The sequence below is a fragment of the Gavialis gangeticus genome, unplaced genomic scaffold, assembly GCF_001723915.1.
Source record: "Gavialis gangeticus isolate Ggan-Ray unplaced genomic scaffold, GavGan_comp1, whole genome shotgun sequence".
NCBI lineage: Eukaryota > Metazoa > Chordata > Crocodylia > Gavialidae > Gavialis > Gavialis gangeticus.
In genome coordinates, this window is record NW_017729024.1 from 67,177,194 (window position 1) to 67,196,013 (window position 18,820).

At 40.6% G+C, this 18,820-nt stretch overlaps 1 protein-coding gene across 1 annotated transcript in view; it reads right to left on the reverse strand.

The window, feature by feature from the left end:
• The window catches only part of ST8SIA4 (ST8 alpha-N-acetyl-neuraminide alpha-2,8-sialyltransferase 4), a 135,413-nt gene that overhangs the window by 55,733 nt on the left and 60,860 nt on the right, over window positions 1-18,820 (reverse strand). The window contains exon 4 of the mRNA XM_019517209.1: window positions 15,684-15,977. Within this exon, the coding sequence (XP_019372754.1) occupies window positions 15,684-15,977 (294 nt within the window). The remainder of the gene's footprint in view (window positions 1-15,683; window positions 15,978-18,820) is intronic.

Below are 18,820 nucleotides of genomic sequence, written 5' to 3' on the forward strand. Positions count from 1 at the left end.
CCACAGCCTGCCCCCTGCCTCAGTCCCCTCATTCTTTACCCACAGGGCCAGGTATGTGGGTGAGGGGTTTGTCCAGATGGTTTGGGAGTGTGGGGTTTGTGGGTGGATTGTGGGGGCACTGTGGGTGTACATATGGGGGCTGCTCAGGATGGGTGGGTCACCTGCCCCCCTGCAGGGTACACCCCCCTGCACAGCTCATGGACTGCCCCCTCCCTACAGGGGTTACATCACCCTCCCATGGGGGGGCTACTGCTGCCCCCACATGCCCCCCGCCTGGCCCCAGCCCCTCACCGGGCCCCAGCTCCCTGCACTCACTGGCAGTAGCAGTGGCAATTGGGGCTGCTTAGGGCCTCAGGGTACAGTCCCCCAAGCATCATGGGGAAGTGGGGGAAGCAGGGCTCGGCCCAGATCACCTGGCATCCATACTGCTGCTGCTGCATCACAGGTGTGTGGCCTGGTTTGGCAGGGCACCAGGCAGTGCCTTGTACTGTCGGGCAACTTGAGGTTGCTAAAGGTGAGCAGTGTCAGGCCCCAGGTAACAGCCCAAGCAGCTCCAAGCTGCTCTGATTTTTGATACTTGGAACATTTTTTTGTTCCCAGCGTGCCTCTTGCAGCATTTCAAACTAGTTTAGGACACTGCAAGAGGCATGTGTGCACTTGTCTGGATGCACCCATAAGGTTCAGGTATGAAACAGATATCAAGTACCTGGAGAATGTTAATGGCCAAAACTAAGTTGGTTACAGGTTTTTCGGTGTGTCCAGGGGCGGGCAATAGCTCACCAGAGGTTTTGAGGATTGAATTTCTGGACTTTAGGTACCTAAATCCCACTTTAGGTACCTAAATCCCACTGTGGATCTGGGTCTCAGCAGATCTCATGGCTCTTTAAAATACTCTCCTGCTGTCTCAAATATAATGTGTTTTATAGTAAAAATAATCCCCTAAAAGATCACCTTTAAAAATTTCATATAAACTACAAAAATAGACCTTAGATTATGTTATAAAAAGGAATTTAGAAGATGATTGATTTTCTACTGTTGGATTTCTTATGTTAGGTGTAGTTAAAAAGGAAAAGAAAAGAAAAAACAAAAACCACTGAGCCATTTCCTTTCTTCTACATGTACATGCATATGTATTGTTCCTTTCTTATAGTACATGCATATTTCTTCTACTGAAGCGAGTGGGAATTATGGGCATCTTTAAACTCATTTTGCCCCTCTGATTGGAATTTTTGCTGTTTTCAGCTGAGGAACAAACAAATCAGTGTTAATTTTCTTTCAAGATTACATTGTGACGGGGTCTCAAATGTTTAGATTTCTACTAAAAATGTAGGCTGCAAAATATAAACTGAGGTGTTCAAAGCAAACAGGATTTTTGTTTGTTTTATACCTATTTACCTTTGATAATGCATTAACAATTTGGAGAAATAAATTATTGGTTGAATTATCTTCATCTGGAAAATTTAACAATATAGAGTCTAAGACTCCCAAACAAGCCCTGCGGCAAAATAAGGGTACATTCCTAATACTTGTAGGTAAACCCACTACAAAAGGCCATTATAAAACACATACCAATAAATTAATGTTATATAAAAATAAGTGGGCTTATACAATGTATTGCTTCTGTATCTATCTTAAACCTATGTTTGATAACTATCATATCTACCAGACCCAAGAGTATTTTCTGCATCCATGGGCATAGATTATGGGATGAGAAAGAGGTGTGCAATGATAGGGCTTCATTTTGCCATTCTGAGGCAGATATTGCAACCACTTCTAGCCCCAACCTGACAAGTGAATAGTTTTAATTTCAATTACAAAAGCAGAAATTGGCCCATTGAGAGTGTTAATCAATTACTCACATAATTTAGCTATTCAAAGCCATACAAATTAGTAGCTTGTATTCAAGTGAAATAACTCAGACTGAAAAAGAAAAAAAAAGACAGTGGCCAAATTGCTGTTATAATAAATATAATTGAATAATCCATGTAGAGAAGTTAAGGACTACTTTGCAGTCATCTGGGAATTTGACAGTGTTTGCAACCATAGGGAACTAACTGAAAACTTTCCTTCTAAAGTTGGCAGATCTCATGAAAAAAACTCTAAAGATCAATGAGAGACCAAATCATTCTACTACAGGCCTCAAACCAATGCATTGCCTCTTTTTTCCAGTTCCCAGATGATGAATGTTTTCTAGAGAATGTCTCCAATCTGCTCACAAGTACTGTGGTACTACTTTATACTTGTTTGTCCTACAGGCTAAAAGAAGCAGTATATCCAGCTCCATCCTCTAGACCTGCAAAACCCCCACTGCTAAGTACTCTTCTTCCTAGTCATCTAGATCTCCACAACTTCCTTTCAAGCAATATTTACTGATATTCTCATCACTTTAACTAGAACAACTAAGAGGTCTATGAGGCCAGCAGATGGAGCGTGAGTTCAAAGCCTAATATGCCGATTCACAAAATAATTGATATTTCCTATCACATTTTAAGATTGTCTACAAACCCAGTTCTGTAATTTTCCTAAATGAAGCCTGAAGGATAATATGACAGTTTTCCAAATAAGCATTTGTTTATATAGAAAGCTAATACTTTTTTCTAATGAAGTAGGCCTGTAATGGTGTGAGCGTTACTGAGTTTGTCTACACCAATGGTACTCAAGCTTTTCATTCTGTGGGCCAGATGTGTGGTGTGGGGCTAGTTTGCAGGCCAAAACAAACCCCATGATGCCTTGGCTAAACCCCTTGCTCCAGGATAAAGTCCTGGGGCCCAGCATTGTCCCCCCTTTGCCATGCATACCAAGATTGGGCCCTGGGGTACAGCACTGCCCCCTCCCAGCTCCATGAGCCAGGACTGGGTCATGTGGGGCCTGGGACTGCCCCTCCTGGTCCCAGGTGCTGGACTGGATCCTGGGACCCAACACTGCCCCTGCCCAACCCCACATGCCAGGATTGGGTGGCTGATCCAGTTACTGCTCCCCCACTGCCACATTTTTGGACCTGCAGAGAGAGCTGCAGGCTGGATGCCAGGGACCTGATCTGGCCCATGGGCCTGGGGTTGAGCATCCCTGGCCTACACTACTGAACAGCAGGAATAATAATACTTACATAAATACACAAATGTAAAACTGGTGTAGGGAAACTAAGAATCAGGCACATATGGGCTCAGAAATACTGCGGGGCCCCAACTTTCAATGTAAGGTGCATTACAGCCCTGGATACTATCAGACCATTGAAAAGCCCCTGATAGTTGAGCCAAAATGTAGATATTATTAAAAAAATATCTCCACTTAATAAGAAAAAAGAAAACAAATCTTTATACAAATAACTAATTGTTACTGACACATTGCAAGAATGAGGTAGATAATTTAAAACTAACAGTGAAGTTATTTAAAAAGACATGACACTGATTATCCAACTTTACTTGACACAATTAAAACATTGTGCCAAGGAAAATAGGTTAATCAGTGTCATGTTCCTGAATGTTTTACTACAAGAACTTAGGAAATTTAAAAAATAAAACACAACAACAACTAACAAGCAAAAAATAAACAAACCCCAAAACCTTTTATTTGAGCAGTTTGTTACATTATTTGACATTTAGGTAATGACACTTTTATTAAATAAAATATATCATTTTGGCCTAAAGATGGCCCTTTGATTTTTTGCATTTTCTGAAAGTATACTTATTTGATAATTTTTGCAAAAAAATAAAAAATAAAAAAGAGGGGGGATGACATTCTAATAGCACAGGGGAATATATTAGCAAGACAAACTATGAAGTGTTTGCAGTATTGATCCCTCCCACCAATTATTTTTATTAACACAGAGCTGATGGAGGACTACATGACTTCTTCATGTTTGAGTTTCACAATGTATTCTCTTCCTTTACTACCCACTGTGAGTAATACTGAGGCTGTGAATGTATATAAATGATCATTCCCTTAAAAAAATAGCTGTTTGTCTCATCTTAAAAAAAAAGGTTCTGCACTGAAAACTAACCATAAATAGGAACCATCCGCTCCCTATTTTGGTAAAACTCAAAGACTTCAATGGACATCCAGCCTTACCAGGGAATGCTGTCATCGAGTACAAGACAATCTTGCATAAGCAGAGCCAAAAAAGAAACTGTGTTTGTATGGCAACCCCGCCATGAAATAGGTCTGTGATTTCTCCCACTTAAAGAGCTAGAAAGAGTAAGACACAAAACTATTTCTAGTGGCATAGCTGATGAATGACAACCAAATCAAGGGAAGATTCCAATTTCAGCTAAACAAGTCAGAACTAAGTCACTGCATTTAAAATAAAGTGCAACTAAGGAATTTGTTTTGTGCCTTCTACTTAAAGAGGAAGTAGAGAAGAGGACTAGGACCAGCTGTGCTCACTTCATAGATGAACAACAAAGAAGACCATAAGATAATATTCCTGGCTTTTTGTTGCCGTTCACAGGAACTTTCCTTGCATATTGTCATGAAAGGAAGAAGAGAACTGGGAGAACTGTACAGAAGCCAGGGGAATAAGCCTGTAGACCCATGAATTAAAAGAGCTCTCTGTCCCAGCACTCTAGCCCTGAAGCTATCTATGTCTTTGTCTAACACTTCTATATTGCCAGGCTGACTAACAGATACTTACTTTTTTCAGCCAAGCAACAGCAAAAGAAACTCAACAGGGATGTACCTACACATCACCCCATGCTGTACCTGGAAGTGAAGGATACATGCCCACCTGATTCCACTCTACAAACATCAAATCCTGGAAATAAAGTAACAAAGACACTGTAAAACTGTGCTGAGTGCATACCTGCCCATTCCTCTCATGGTCTTTTTCTCAGTTGTGCTTATTAGTGTACATTCCAGGCTGCTCTAATAAGTAGCTGTTAGGGCTGGGCGAAGCTTTGGTCCCGGATTTGATTTGGCAGAGATTCAGCCTGATTTAGTGGCTGAATCTCTGAATCCGAAGTGAATCAGGAGACCCTTTAATCTCTCTGAATGAAATCAGAATCCTCCAAATCAATTTGGAGAGATTCAATGATTTGAACATAGACACAGCTTTAAATGTTTTTTCTACATACCTCAAGGTATGAGGCAGCTCATGAATGCCGAGAAGGTGGGGCAGATGGAGCATCCCACAGAAATGCGGGGGGCTCCCCCGGGCGCTTGACCGTGGATCAGAAGCACTGGGTCTGCCACGGAGCGCATTGGGGGTGGGCCCTGAGCCCCCTGGCTCAGCAACTGGTGCCTCCTGGGTCTGGAGAGGCACCCAGGGCCCCCCCGTGGCTGATCGTTGAGCTGGGGGAGCCCCCCCTGTGCACTCAGCAGCAAACCCAGAATTGAGCCGGAAGCACTTCTGGTCCACTTCTGGGTTTGCCACTGAGCACGTGGTGGGGGAGAGGGGGGCAGGGCACGCTCCTGTGAGATGCTTCCTCCACCCCAGCATCACAGTGTTCACAAGCTGCACCTGGTACCTTGAGGTATGTATAAAAAACATTTAAAGCTGTGTCTATGGCTGAATCACTGATTCTCTGAATCAGCATTAAATCTTTAGATTCGGATTTGGCTGAATCAAATTGGGGACAGTCATCCGAATCAACGAATTGAATCATTGTGCCCGATTCAGGCCAAATCTAAATCTGAATCAAATATGCCCATTTTGCACAGTCCTAGCAGCCGTGGTTTCTCATTTCCAGGATCTGATGAAAGCAGAGTGGGATTGAATAGATGGGGCAAACTCCATGGTGATGCTCTTTAGTGGCAATGGCTACAGAGATCAAACAGATCAATAAAGCAGGCTTCCTGGAGTTCTGATCTCTGGAGCAGTGTTAACTGCTACTCTGGTTTCCATGGATCTGCTGTGCAGCATGCCATGGAAGAGGATACTTCAGATTGCTCTGCCAGTTTCAGTAGCCTTCCATTAGTGGAAAGAGCAGGATTTGGCTCCTAACCTCACCAGCCATAGCAAACAAGACTATTATTGGACTTGTGCTTGTGTTCTGTTTAATGTAGTTCTGTAGGAATTTTAACTTTGAAAAAAAACCCCTGCATTTACCTCATAAGACGTTCAATCACAAAGGAAGTATCATTAGAAGAATAGCTCAGCTTGGAGTCTCAGACCTACTAATTAACCCTGGTTTCATCTTTCTGATTTTTTGTGTTAAATTCAATTGATTTTTAAAAGCTGTGTGGTTGGCTTATTGGAATTGCTTTATAATTAACCTTCCTGGCAGTGGCTACAGACAGAAAAGAAATCATTTTAATCAATTAAACCCCTCATTTGCAGGTCCAACTTCAATCCCAAACACTGCTGGATATTGATTACCTCAACTATTTTGTCAATAATACATGTATAATTACATAAAATGTTCCATAAAACCTTTAAAACAATACATAAGGATATCATGCAATTGTCCAAAGAATTTATAGTACCTCCAAATTATAGTGCTATAGTCTGATATTTGACTCAGCAATACAAGAGTTAAAAGCACTTTCATTGTTTGTCCTCAGAAAATGGATCACACCAAAAAAAGCACTTGATCTGCCTAAGAACTGCTTAAGCCAAAATCTGAATTTAAAGGTCATTTAAGACATGCAGCTGCTTAAGAATGCAGATATTATAGTGAACCTAGTATTTACATAATACGTGCACATGAAGCTTTGAATCCTCATGAGATGTCTGAGCAGTAGCCATCACTCAGAGAAGTTTAATAGGGCATGAAATCTGCAGAAAAGCAATTTCTTTTTCAAACACCACATTACCTTTTTTATGACCCAAAAAATGCACAAATGACCAGAAAAAGAAAAAAGTTTCCTTGAAATTTGCTCATAATGTTGTACACTGTGATATAGTCTAGATAAGACTAATGGCTAAATTCGGCTTTCTGTAACCTCTATTAAAAGACCATTTTAATTTCATAAGAAGAAAAAAAATCAATGCTACATGAAATTATTACAAAACTGTCTGATCATATGCACTATTCGGTCTTATAAACAAATAATTTGACCAAACCAGATCAGATTAGTAAGACTAATGTCCTGTCTCTGGACACCTATGCTTGACGCTTTTGAGAAGATGAACATAAAGCAAAACACATAAACCTGAACAACTTAGCAATGGCGGTCACTGGGTGCATCAACACGAGATATTTACTGCAGAGCTGACTAACTGGCTCCAGAATAAAACATCACCATTTACATGTGCAACCCTATTAGGCCATAGTAGACAACACTGCCACAGGCTAGCCCAGATAAACACAAGTAGTACCCTGCAACAGAATTGTTTCATGCCCTGCAGCACATATGTAGACAGTGATGGGGCTGGCTGCGGAATGAGGGTGAAGTCCCTATGCTGAAGCACCCTAATGCCATAGCCTGCCCCACTTGCTGCACATGGACCCTGGCCAGACAACCCTGGGCTGGCATGCTGACTGGGTTCCCCTGCCAGCCCAAGATGCTCTGACCAGGTTTCATGTCCTGCATGTGAATAAACTCTGGAACAATATGCTCTGGGGCTTTTATTTATTCTGGATGTATATTCAAATGGTGTACCCAGGAGCAAAAAGCTCTGCAGCAATAAGGTCCAGAGTGTGTGTATGTGTGCATTAACAGCATGTGTAGATGTGCACACTGGAAAGAAAGCAAAGGCAACTTCTTCCCACAGTCATCAGGATTTTAAGAATTAATTTCCCTTCTTAATTAACTGGTAAAATGGCAAATATCAAAATAAGTTATGAAAGCACTTAGCCTGCTTTCCACTATATCTGAATTTTCTTTTTTCAAAACAGAGTGCTCTGGATTGGAATTAAATGCAGAAAAACAGTGTACAGACTTGTTTGACAAAGAATGAATATTTTAAAATGTGACTATAAGCTTTTTGAGGTACGGAGCATCTTTTTTTTCTGTTTGTAAAACACTTATCACAATCAGTCCCTAAGACTACTTTGGGTTCCTCTGCATTAGTGTCATACAAATAACTAACAGCTCAATTTTGTAGACTTATGTGGATTTGTAGTTGTCAATCTAATAAAGTCAGGTAAAGCCTCAGAGAAGATCCTCATTGTACCTATCAGAACTCTATAAACTTCCGTGTCCCTCAAAAGGAAAAATACTGTGGTTGTTCAAATTACCAAGGGCCCTTGTCTATCAGAAATGAAAACCCTTTCTTCCAAAACAACTTAATGAACTCATTTAGTCCATTAAACATAAAATTGTGCTTTTTATTTGTCCCTGTTTGCTTATCCTTTCAAGTTTAGGATACCACTTTCGAAGACCTTTCTGAAGTTATGTCTCTATCTTATTAAAATCTCTCAGAATTTCTGATAATATGACTTTAGAAGGATGTTATGATATAAGCACTAATGCAAGGGTTTTAGTGACTTTGCTGACTAACACTAACTGTTAAAGTCTAATTAAGAAAATATACTTTCTTTCATACAAATGATTGTTTAATGCAGGGGTGGACAACTTATAACACAGGTGCAAAAACTGGCATAGGCAGTCTCTGTGTATGGCACACAGCAGGTAAGGGAGGGGCAGTCAGCACAGTGGCAGAGAGGCAGGTCAGGTAGCAGAAAGCAGAGTAGCAGACTAGGCAGGAGAAGGGAAATGGAGAGGCACTCAAGCAGAATGTAGGGCTTAATTTGTGGCATGGCTGCTGGAAAGATTACCCCCCCCCCCCGTTTAATGTAAAAGATGCATATTCCAAATAAAATAGCATTAGTTCAAGTGAGAGGAGACGCAGAGGTTAACATTTATCTGTTTAGAGCCTTAAAAAAGAATTTGTAGAAATACAAAGAGCATGTTTACTCAAATCTAAGATGAGATGCATGTCCCTCAAGCAACATAGGGACAAAGCCCCCCATCTTACATTTATGTACAAAGTGGAGGGGAGGGCAGGTGGCTGCTTCAGCTCTGACTCTGACCCTAAGCCCAAGTCAAGGCCAGAATTTGGCTCATAGCAGCTACCACCACCCCACCTCCACTTGCCCTCTACATCTTGGCATTGATGCCTACACAGTCAGATGGATTGTAAATTGGCTCAGGGGTCATACTCAGAGAGTGGTGGTGGACAGGTCATTTTCGACCTGGAGGGAAGTGGGCAGTGGGGTCCCACAGGGCTCGGTCCTCAGGCCCGCATTATTCAGTTTCTTTATTAGCAGCTTGGACAACAGGGTGAAGAGCAGCCTGTTTAAATTCTCAGATGACACCAAGATTTGGGGTGAGGTGGGCATGCTAGAAGGGAAGGACAGATTACAGCAGGACCTGAACAGGTTACATGGGTGGGCAAGTGAAAACAGGATGGGATTCAATACTGACAAGTGCAGGGTGCTTCATTTGGGCAGTAGGAACCAGCAGCATACCTATAGGCTGGGGAACTCCCTTCTCAGAAGCACGGTGGCAGAAAGAGATTTTGGAGTCATTATTGATCTCAAGATGAACGTGGGCCGACAATGCGAGAACACGGTCAGTAGGGCTAACCGTACCATGTCCTGCGTCCACAGATGCATCACAAGAAGGGCCAAGGAGGTGATCCTCCCCCTCTACGCGACACTGGTCAGGCTGCAGCTGGAGTACTGTGTCCAGTTCTGGGTGCCACACTTCAGGAGGCATGTGGACAGCATTGAGAGGGTCCAAAGGAGGGCCACTCATATGATCCGGGGACAGCAGGGCAGACCCTATAAGGAGAGGCTATGGGACCTTAATCTGTTCAGCCTTCGCAAGAGAAGGCTGAGGGGGGACCTGGTGGCTGTCTATAAATTTACTAGGGGGGGACCAATGGGGTTTGGAAGAGACCTTGTTCCCCCGAGAGCCTCCTGGAGGAACAAGAAATAATGGCCGTAAGTTGCTAGACAGTAGGTTTAAACTAGACATCAGGAGGCACTACTCCACAGTCAGGGTGGCTAAGATCTGGAACCAGCTTCCAAGGGAAGTGGTGATGGCTCCTACCCTGGGAGTCTTTAAGAGGAGGCTCTATGTTTACCTAGCTAGGGTCATTTGAGCCTGGTTTTCTCTCCTGCCCAGGGCAGGGGATCAGACTACAAGATCTACAAGGTCCCTTCCAACCCTACATCTATGAATCTATGAATCTTCTGCACCCTCTCCCCTGCCCTTACTGTCAGGTGAAGCTTGGATCCAACTCAGGCTGGATTCCCTCCCAGGCACAGAGCACATAGAAAATCTATCCCCTGCCTGCTGATACTGCTGTGCGGCCTGGCAAGGACCATGCCTCCATGAACTGAGCTCCATGACCTGGGAGGAAATAAAGCCCAAGCAGCATTTGACAGATATGGGGGAGGCAAGAGGAGGCAGATACTGTGATGAGAAAGGAAGGAAGGGGCATATATTGAAGGAGGTGGGGGGTGAGCAGAGACTGTAGGGAGTGAGGGGGAAGTAGCAGAGATTGTTGGGAGCAAGGGGGAGGCAGCAGCTGTGGGGAGCTGGCTGTGCAGGTGGCAGAGGACAGAAAAGCTGCAGGAAGAAGTGGGGGGCAGAGAGTAAGGGGCTTCCTGACCACCCCCCCAGCCACCTGACACCCCCCAGCCACTGCCTCCCTGCTGTAGCAATTGTTGGAGGAACAAATTCAAGACAACCCTCTGATAATTAGATTCTATGCCTGGTAAACTATAACAAATTAATAAATTTTCCATATATAGAATCTTATTGTTGGGGGGGTCATCTTAAATACAGGGTTGTCTTAGATTCAAGTAAATACAGTAATAATAGGAAATGATCCTAAATGTCACAGTCCCACTGTGTACTTCAGGTCTTTGCAGTCCTTGATGCACAACCATCAAGCTACGTTCCAGGGCAAAGATATGGAAGTTCTAAGAATCTTGGTGTGTTAACAAAAAAAATTCAAGCAAATAAGTAAGGAAAATCACATCATAAAATAAGATACTTGCACAGACACCACTTTCTGTAGGTAACACTTGCTTGTTTTCATTTCAGCAGTAACTCAAACAGGATTTCCTCTTTCCATTTCAAATGTTGTATGATGTTAAAATGTTTAACTGACTACTAAAGCTTTTATCTATAATAGATTAGATCTTTTGACAAGTCTCTCTCTTGCTCTCTGCTGCAGTGCATTTGTGGGTACATTTTCTTTTTCCATTTTGCTACTATGTATCCTTCACTTGCTTTTATCTTCAGCTGAGGGCTCCGTTATTTACCATAGTTTGTTTACTATGTGCTAACTCATACAGACTTGTGCTCAAGATAAGGGTGTGCTCGCAATCGCCCAAAACTAATTTTCTACAAATAAAAAGGTCGGCCTCGTCACAAAATAGTTTTTGGTAATACTACATCAGAAAAATGCCTTTCAGGTGTGCACACATCATCATGTATTTTACTTTAAAAAAATAAAAATCAACAGGAGTAAACCAAAAAAAATGTAGAATTGTAATGCGCTAAATAGTCTTTAGAATTCTTAAGTCACAGTATGCAATTTATACTTGCTACTTGAACTGACAATCAGGGTTAGCTTTGCATTTGTTTCAGCCAGTATAGTTTACTCAAGAAGCCTGTGCGAGAGGCATGTAGCCATTTACATTGCACAAGTAGCACTAGAGATTTGGAAAATCCCACTGATTCCTATATTAAAGGATAATATAAACTCATTTAAGCCTGCCTGCTAATTGATGTGGGAATTGTCAAATCTTGGTTTTCTGTCCCTCTTTGGGACTCCTTACCTTTTTTACTCACAGACTGCCCTAGCTAGCCTCTGCTTAGCTTTTCACACCTCATTAAGGCTCCTTAAATTGTTATTGAGAGTATCTTGCTTCTAATTGCATTCTTAATAGGACCCATTCAGTTTCTGGGCTGCTAATAGTAGAGCAGTAGTTTTCAACCTTTTTTCATTTGTGGACACCTACATTTTTTTTTTAAGTGCAGGCCTCTTTGAATTGTAACTGTGGCTATTCACATACTTTTGATTGATCATAGTCACCTTAGACATAGTCTGAGGATCCCCAAGGGTCGGTGGACCACAGGCTGAAAACCACTGTAGTAGAGTACTCACAACAGTTAAGATGGACTAAAAGAATTAACAAATGTTAGTGCCCTCCCCCAGCAATGTTTTTATTGTTAGACAAGCCTATTGTTTAACAGCAAACCTCATTGTTAAACAAGACTGTATTATCTGAGTTAGTAGTGGAAGCTAGAAACGTTTTTATTTATGGTAACTTAGTAAACTTCCTATCATGTAGATTTAAATTTACTTCAGTTTTTAGGTTGCAGGCTTATTACTAGGAGAATGTAAAACTTTATTTCAGGCAGTTTTTTAAATTTACTATCATCTTTTCCTTTGTATGTCATATGCTCCCAAATAAGAGATGCATCTTGTTTTTCAAAGGCAGAATATAAGGAAAAAATAGATTTTTCCAGAGTCCTGTCCAAATGTGTGACAGAGTAAATCCTCCTGGAAAGTGGAAACAGAGTGTCCAGAAAGTGTAGCATCCCAGGAGATAGTTGGGAAGGAAACTATCTGATGTGTCAAGAGCCATATTGTTGCAAAAGCAATAGCAAAAACGTTACTTCTTTATTGTATATAGTTCTGTAAAGAATGAAGAGCTGTTTTTACACCACAAGCCTTATCACCTACAGACCACAAGGAGCAGCTCATCTTCTCAGAGTCGGCTCAATTGCTACTTCAGGCACAAGCTACAGCTCTCAGCCAAAAGCTACTGCAGCTGTGAGAGGGTTAACAGAGGACTCCATCAGTTTTCCTGGTGGAGATGCAGGGAAATGGGGGCCCTTTTGGCAACCAGAGTACAGTGTCTGCTTTCTTCTGTTCTTCCCTGCTTCTATTTAGTGAAGAAAAATCAGCTTCCCCACTTAAGGGGTGATTTTGGGGGAATGGCTGTATGTGGTATGTGACTAAATATATTAATACAAACTTTGAGAATAATCTTTACCTATCAGCTTCTACCACTGCTATAATATATAGTGTTCTGCTTGAAATATATACATAAAGTAAATATAATAAATTAGCACCAAACTATTTTCTGTTTAATATGAAAGAGATGGTATTCTTTTCCTAGACTAAACTTGTATTTAATATTACACCTGATTACTATGAACATGCACTTTTTTTCCAAAGCAGGTAAAGTATATCTTCTGGACATTAAAAAGAATATTTACTTTAAAAGTAATGAAATCTTTCTTTATTCTAGTTTTAAATTTGACACATGAAATAAAATTAAATTGCTTGCATCTCACTGTAGAAGCCAATGGAGTTAGACCATAAACATTTTTAAACCTTTTGTTTTCATTTCATGTTCTTTCATATTATTCAAGAAAACTGTAAAGAATATTTAATAATGATGATTTTGTGTTGCTTACATGCAACACAATGCAGCCAGTAGGTCAGACAGAAAGTAGATAATTAAAATACAAAAGGAGAGCACTGAATTAAACAGCCAAGCACACTTTCCTAAAAGCAAGATCTCATCGTAGGATGTTGCTAACTGCGACTTGGTGATAGTTGTCTAAATTCAAAAAAGTGACTAGCAATTTGGCTTCCCAATTTATGATTCTGCCCTTTTGAGGTAGCTTAGCCTGAACCCCATGCAGACCAGATAGTTAAAGCAGTCAAAATTACTAGTCACTTTTGATAATTTAAGCTGTTTCTACAGATGGAAATGGAAACAGATGTTTTGAAATTGAAACTGAACTTATTTATTCAGATATATGCACACATGCTTAAACAAACCACACCAATCCATACGCTCTAGGCACCCTGAACACAACTTGAAAATTCAACAAAATCAAAGCCCAAATATAACTAAAGTGCAGCAGCACAACTAAAACAAACACAACAAACAAACACATACTGTCAGAAAACTCAATACCAAATTAAACTTCTCCTCTTACCAGTACTTCAGTCATGTTCAAATGGCTGTTTACTTGCTTAATGCCATCAAAGTTCCCCATCACTTGGAAGATGACTGAATTCTGAATCCATGGCCTCCACATATGGCATCCACAGAAACCCCTCTTATGTGTATCAGTGGGCACACAACAATTTAAACATTTCCAAAGACCAGCTATACACTCATACAAGCCCTTTAAAATGTCACCAAAACATGCCAAAATAGTACCTCTTTAAATTAAGTACTGTCTTGAAACATATACTTTTTTATCACATGTACGGGAACAGAAAATAAGAGCCATGTTGCGGTTGAGGCTAGAGCTGGACTGATCCTCAGCCTTCCATGAAAGGCTGCTAGGACCCCACTAATGTTGGAGCCCAAATCCCCTCTGCTCTGAGGACAAAAATAAAGGTTTAGAGGCTTTGGAAGCTGTTGCCACTTGTCCACCATATTCACCTTTCTTCTCTGGCTCTCTGCTCTCCCCCCATCTTTACCACCTGACCCTGCAAGGCAGAGGAGGAAGCTGAGAGTGGAAGTTCAAGTGGCTGCAGCCTGCTCCAGTATCTGCCAGAATGCTCCAACCAGGAACAGCACAAGGATATATATGTACCTGCTTGGCTGAAGCATTTCCAAGTGTGTTTCAGTTGAAAACACATCAATTGTTATGTCTGTCCACACCTGCTTACACTTCCCATCTGACCTCTTCTGTGGTGGTATGAGAGAAATAGAAGGGCAGTTTCTCAGGCAGGCCCCAAGACGTTTACAACTGTTGACTTGACTGGGATGGCTGAGTCTGGGATGATCCTACCTTAAGTAGTGGGCTGGATTATGACCTCCTGAGATCCCTCCCAGCCCTATTTTCATGTGATCCTGCAATTCTATGTTTGGGTCAAAACAGACATCCAAAATACTATGCAACTCACAGGAAGCTACTACTACTCTTGAAGCATGGATTGAATGTGTGTTTGACATAATACTCACTCAACACTTAACAAATGAGTTGACATGCTGTACCCATCTGGACAGACCCCTGTGGAATAAATCACAATAGTCTAATCTTGAAATGACAACACATGGATGACAGTTACAAGAGTCACATCATGTCTATATTCAGTTATGGGATTGAAAAAAAAATCTCTCAGCTCCCCATGCAGAGTGCCATTAACTATATACATAACTTTTCACAACTTCTACTTTTCTGATTAGTTGACTGGCTCAAAAAGTAGGCTTCATTCAGGAGGACAAACCCTTGGGATAAGAAAGGGTTCTGAGAAACTGCCTGAGAAACTTCCCTTCTTTTTTTCCTCATACCACTACAGAGCAGCTTTTCAGATCTCCCAGACCTGATAAATCATTTCCACGGTTATTATTTAATGATTCCATATGAAAATGCAGTTGTTTTCCTTGCCTCTACAAAGCTGCTCGATCTTCTCCTGGTAGAGGTATTATGGGATTTTTATTGCCCATTATGTTCCAAAGGTTCCCATGAATGTTTGGAATTGATTTGCTTTTTCCAAGAATACCTTCCTAACAGGATAAAAGCATGTTGTTTGTAGAGGAAGAGGATAAAGTTTACTTATTTAAAGCATTCTGATTGTTTGCCTTCAAATAGACTAAATGAGTGGATGGCATTTATTACCAAATTATATGACCTTTATTAAAACTATATTTTTAATAAAAAATATTAAAAAGGCAAATCTATTATAAAATTAATAAATGTTATGATACTTGTAACAGTTTACTAGAGTGTTTACCTTTTGACTGGAAATTTAAGTTACGAGTTCCACTGTGCCAAGGACAGACCAGTCTTTTCCAGACACTTACCCTCTGACAGCATGAATAAGTCTCAGTGATGGATAGGCGGTTCGCACTTTCAATTTATTCTTAAGGATTAATGCATTAACCCACTCCACATGCTTCTCTCCGCCTTTGACCATGAAAGCAGGGATCCAAAGGACACTGTCATTCAGCATAGATAGTCTATGCACAAATTTTTCTCTGTCGCTCTCATTCCGAAAACCTCCAAATGCTCTTTGTACAACAGATGGATTCATGGTAATAAAATCAGATTTCGTTCCCACATCTGAAGCAAACTCCACCACTGGAGCTAGATTGCACCTGAAGAGGACAAAAATAAAACATAAATGATGATAACCATGAAACATTAACTTAGTTAAAATGGGTAAAAGGAAAGCTGAGAGTGAACATACATGTCTGGTTTTTTTGCTGGTAATCAATATAGAATTAAATGATATTGTATGAAGGTTGCATGGACCCACACGATGTTCTAAAAAAGTATCAGTTGTAATCAACTCAGCAATGAAGATGTTGTACAGTATATTTGAAGTTCAGATCATTAATGTTTGAATAAAAAATATCAATACCTAGACAAGCAATTATGCGTAAGAATATTGCTTCTACTATCTATTGGTTTTCGTATGTGCTTATTTGTTTGTGCTGTCTTGATAAAATTATTTGGAGTAGGTTATAGCTCAAACTCTTAATAGCAACCATGCCAATCAAATAACACATAATTTCTTATTGTTATCCATCACTTAAATATAAATTTAAAACAATATTTAACTAAAACTATATTGGTTTGGGGTTATTTGGTTGTTACTACAGCTGGTCAAAAATATATAATTTAGTATGTATATGATTTTTCATCAAAATGTAAAATTATGACAAAAAACAGGTAGTATTTATGTTTGACTTGGGGAGGGTATTGAAACTTTCCACTTTCCAAACCAAGATCTTGTTGTTAAAATTGTCAGGGACCTCATGAGTTCTCCAAGCTTAAACTTGTTCAAGCTCTTCATACCATCAGAAATGTTTTTATGGCCACAATTTTGTGTGTGTATATATGTACACATACATACACATATATAACATTTCATTTTTTGCCATTAAGCTAATCATTTGTAACACAGCCATATAAGATATACTTAATAATCTATGAATGAATTAAATTTAAACCTTTTTATGAACAAATTATATCTGCTGGCAGGGGCAGATCCAGGGGAAGTGTGGTGGTGTAGTCACACCCTCCTTTATCTGTGCTGCCTGTGAGCTCTTGGCATAGCGTCTGTCTGGAGCTCCCATTTTCATGTTTTAGAACCCAGGAACCTGGAGGGTAAATGCTGCCATCACTTTTCATCACTTCCTTTCCTCTCCTGCCAAATACAATACAAAGGTGGAGGGAGGGGAAAAAATTCACCCCCTGGGTTCTGCAGCCACAAAAAAGTAGGGGCCAAATCCTACACCAATCAGTTCATGAACTCAGAGCTACTACTCATTCAAACTCTAGCAGGAGCCCATGCTCCGTAGCCAGTATCTCATAGGTCACTGCACATGCATGGCATGGCCAAACTGTCTGTATGGAAGGAAGACTTCCCTGGGAGGGCTCCCTTCCCTCCCCTCCTCCCCTTCTTCCTTTTGCCACATTCCTGGATCTTCTGTTGTCTGTGGAAGAATAACAGAATCAATTTAATTCAGGTGCACACCAAAAACAAGACATCAAGTAGTCCACGTGCTTGGGGATCTCTTGGTGTTTCTTTGTTTTTGTCATTTTGTAACTCAACCTTTTGTTATTTTCATTGTCATTTTTTGTTGGGGAGAAACGTGGGAAATATTTTTTGTTAAAATTATAACAAAATATCTGTTATCTTGGTAACAGCACCCAGCACTGTCAAAAACCACAAGAATATGAAATAACAGTACGTGAAAAAGAAGTATCATTCCTATTTTACAATTACAGAATAGAAACATAAAGAAATTAAGTGACCTGCCCAATCTTTTCAATCTCTCTTCACTTCCAAAGGTTCTGTGTAGTTAGAAAATGGTATCTAAATGTAATTTCCTCTAGAACCTGAAAAATAATCTTCGGCAAGCCAGACTGCATGGCTAATATCTTGTGTCATCACTGATTCAGCAGTAATGTCTCTAATATAAAAGGTTATGCTTCATAATGGTGCACTTTCTTAGTCTAATGTATCTAGCAGTACATATTTAACAGGTAGGCTTGCAGTAATAAGGAGACCCAAATATAGTCCTTGGTAATGGGGTTATTCATGCACTGTTATTCCAATTCTTAGCCAAATTCAAACCTTAAAATTAGATATTCCAATTATACATAAATGGGCAGTTAAATAAATTGCATTTCCCCCCCCTCCCCCAAATATCAACTGCCTCTAGCATTGGAGTTTTGCCCTTAGGAAATACAACTAATTATTTAGGTACATATGGATTATGGATAATGAGTATAATTGTAAATATTAAGGCCTGATTAAGGCCTGATTGTTTGGTTTGGTTTTGGTGATGTGCTCCGAGCGGCTGTTGTTTCATGAAAGTATTGGGATGTCCATTAAGATAGTTTCCATTAAGATGCGACAGCAATATAGAAGTCTGATAGGAAAATTAATAGTATTACATGAAAATGCAATGTTTATCTGACTTATGCTGATTCCCTACCTATTTCAGAGTCATACAGTCAAAGAGAAGTAGGGCTGGGAGGGACCTCCAGAGGTAATTTAGTCCAACTCCCTTCCTGCAGAAGGATCATCCCTATCCAAACCATTGTATACAATCCATAAACTAAACTATACATAAAACTACCATCAACCCTGACCCAATAAGGACTTTACACCCCAATGTCTCCCCTGCCACAGGTAAAGCAGGGGGACCATGGCAGCCAACATCCTGCTTCTATAAAGTATTGATAATATATGCTCAAGAGATCCTGGCTAGAGGGGTGTACTCCCCACTACAGAGGAAGGCAACCCTGCCCCCCAGTCTATACCAAACTGACCATGGGGTAAAATTCCTTCCCGACCCCAAATATGGTAATATGTCTGACCCTTGGGGGAGGGGCAGAATCCTCTATGCAGGAACCTCCAGCTTTGGTCCGTGAAGGAGCATTGGCACACCCTAGTCAAAGTCCCTAGCCTTAGCTGTAGCCAACA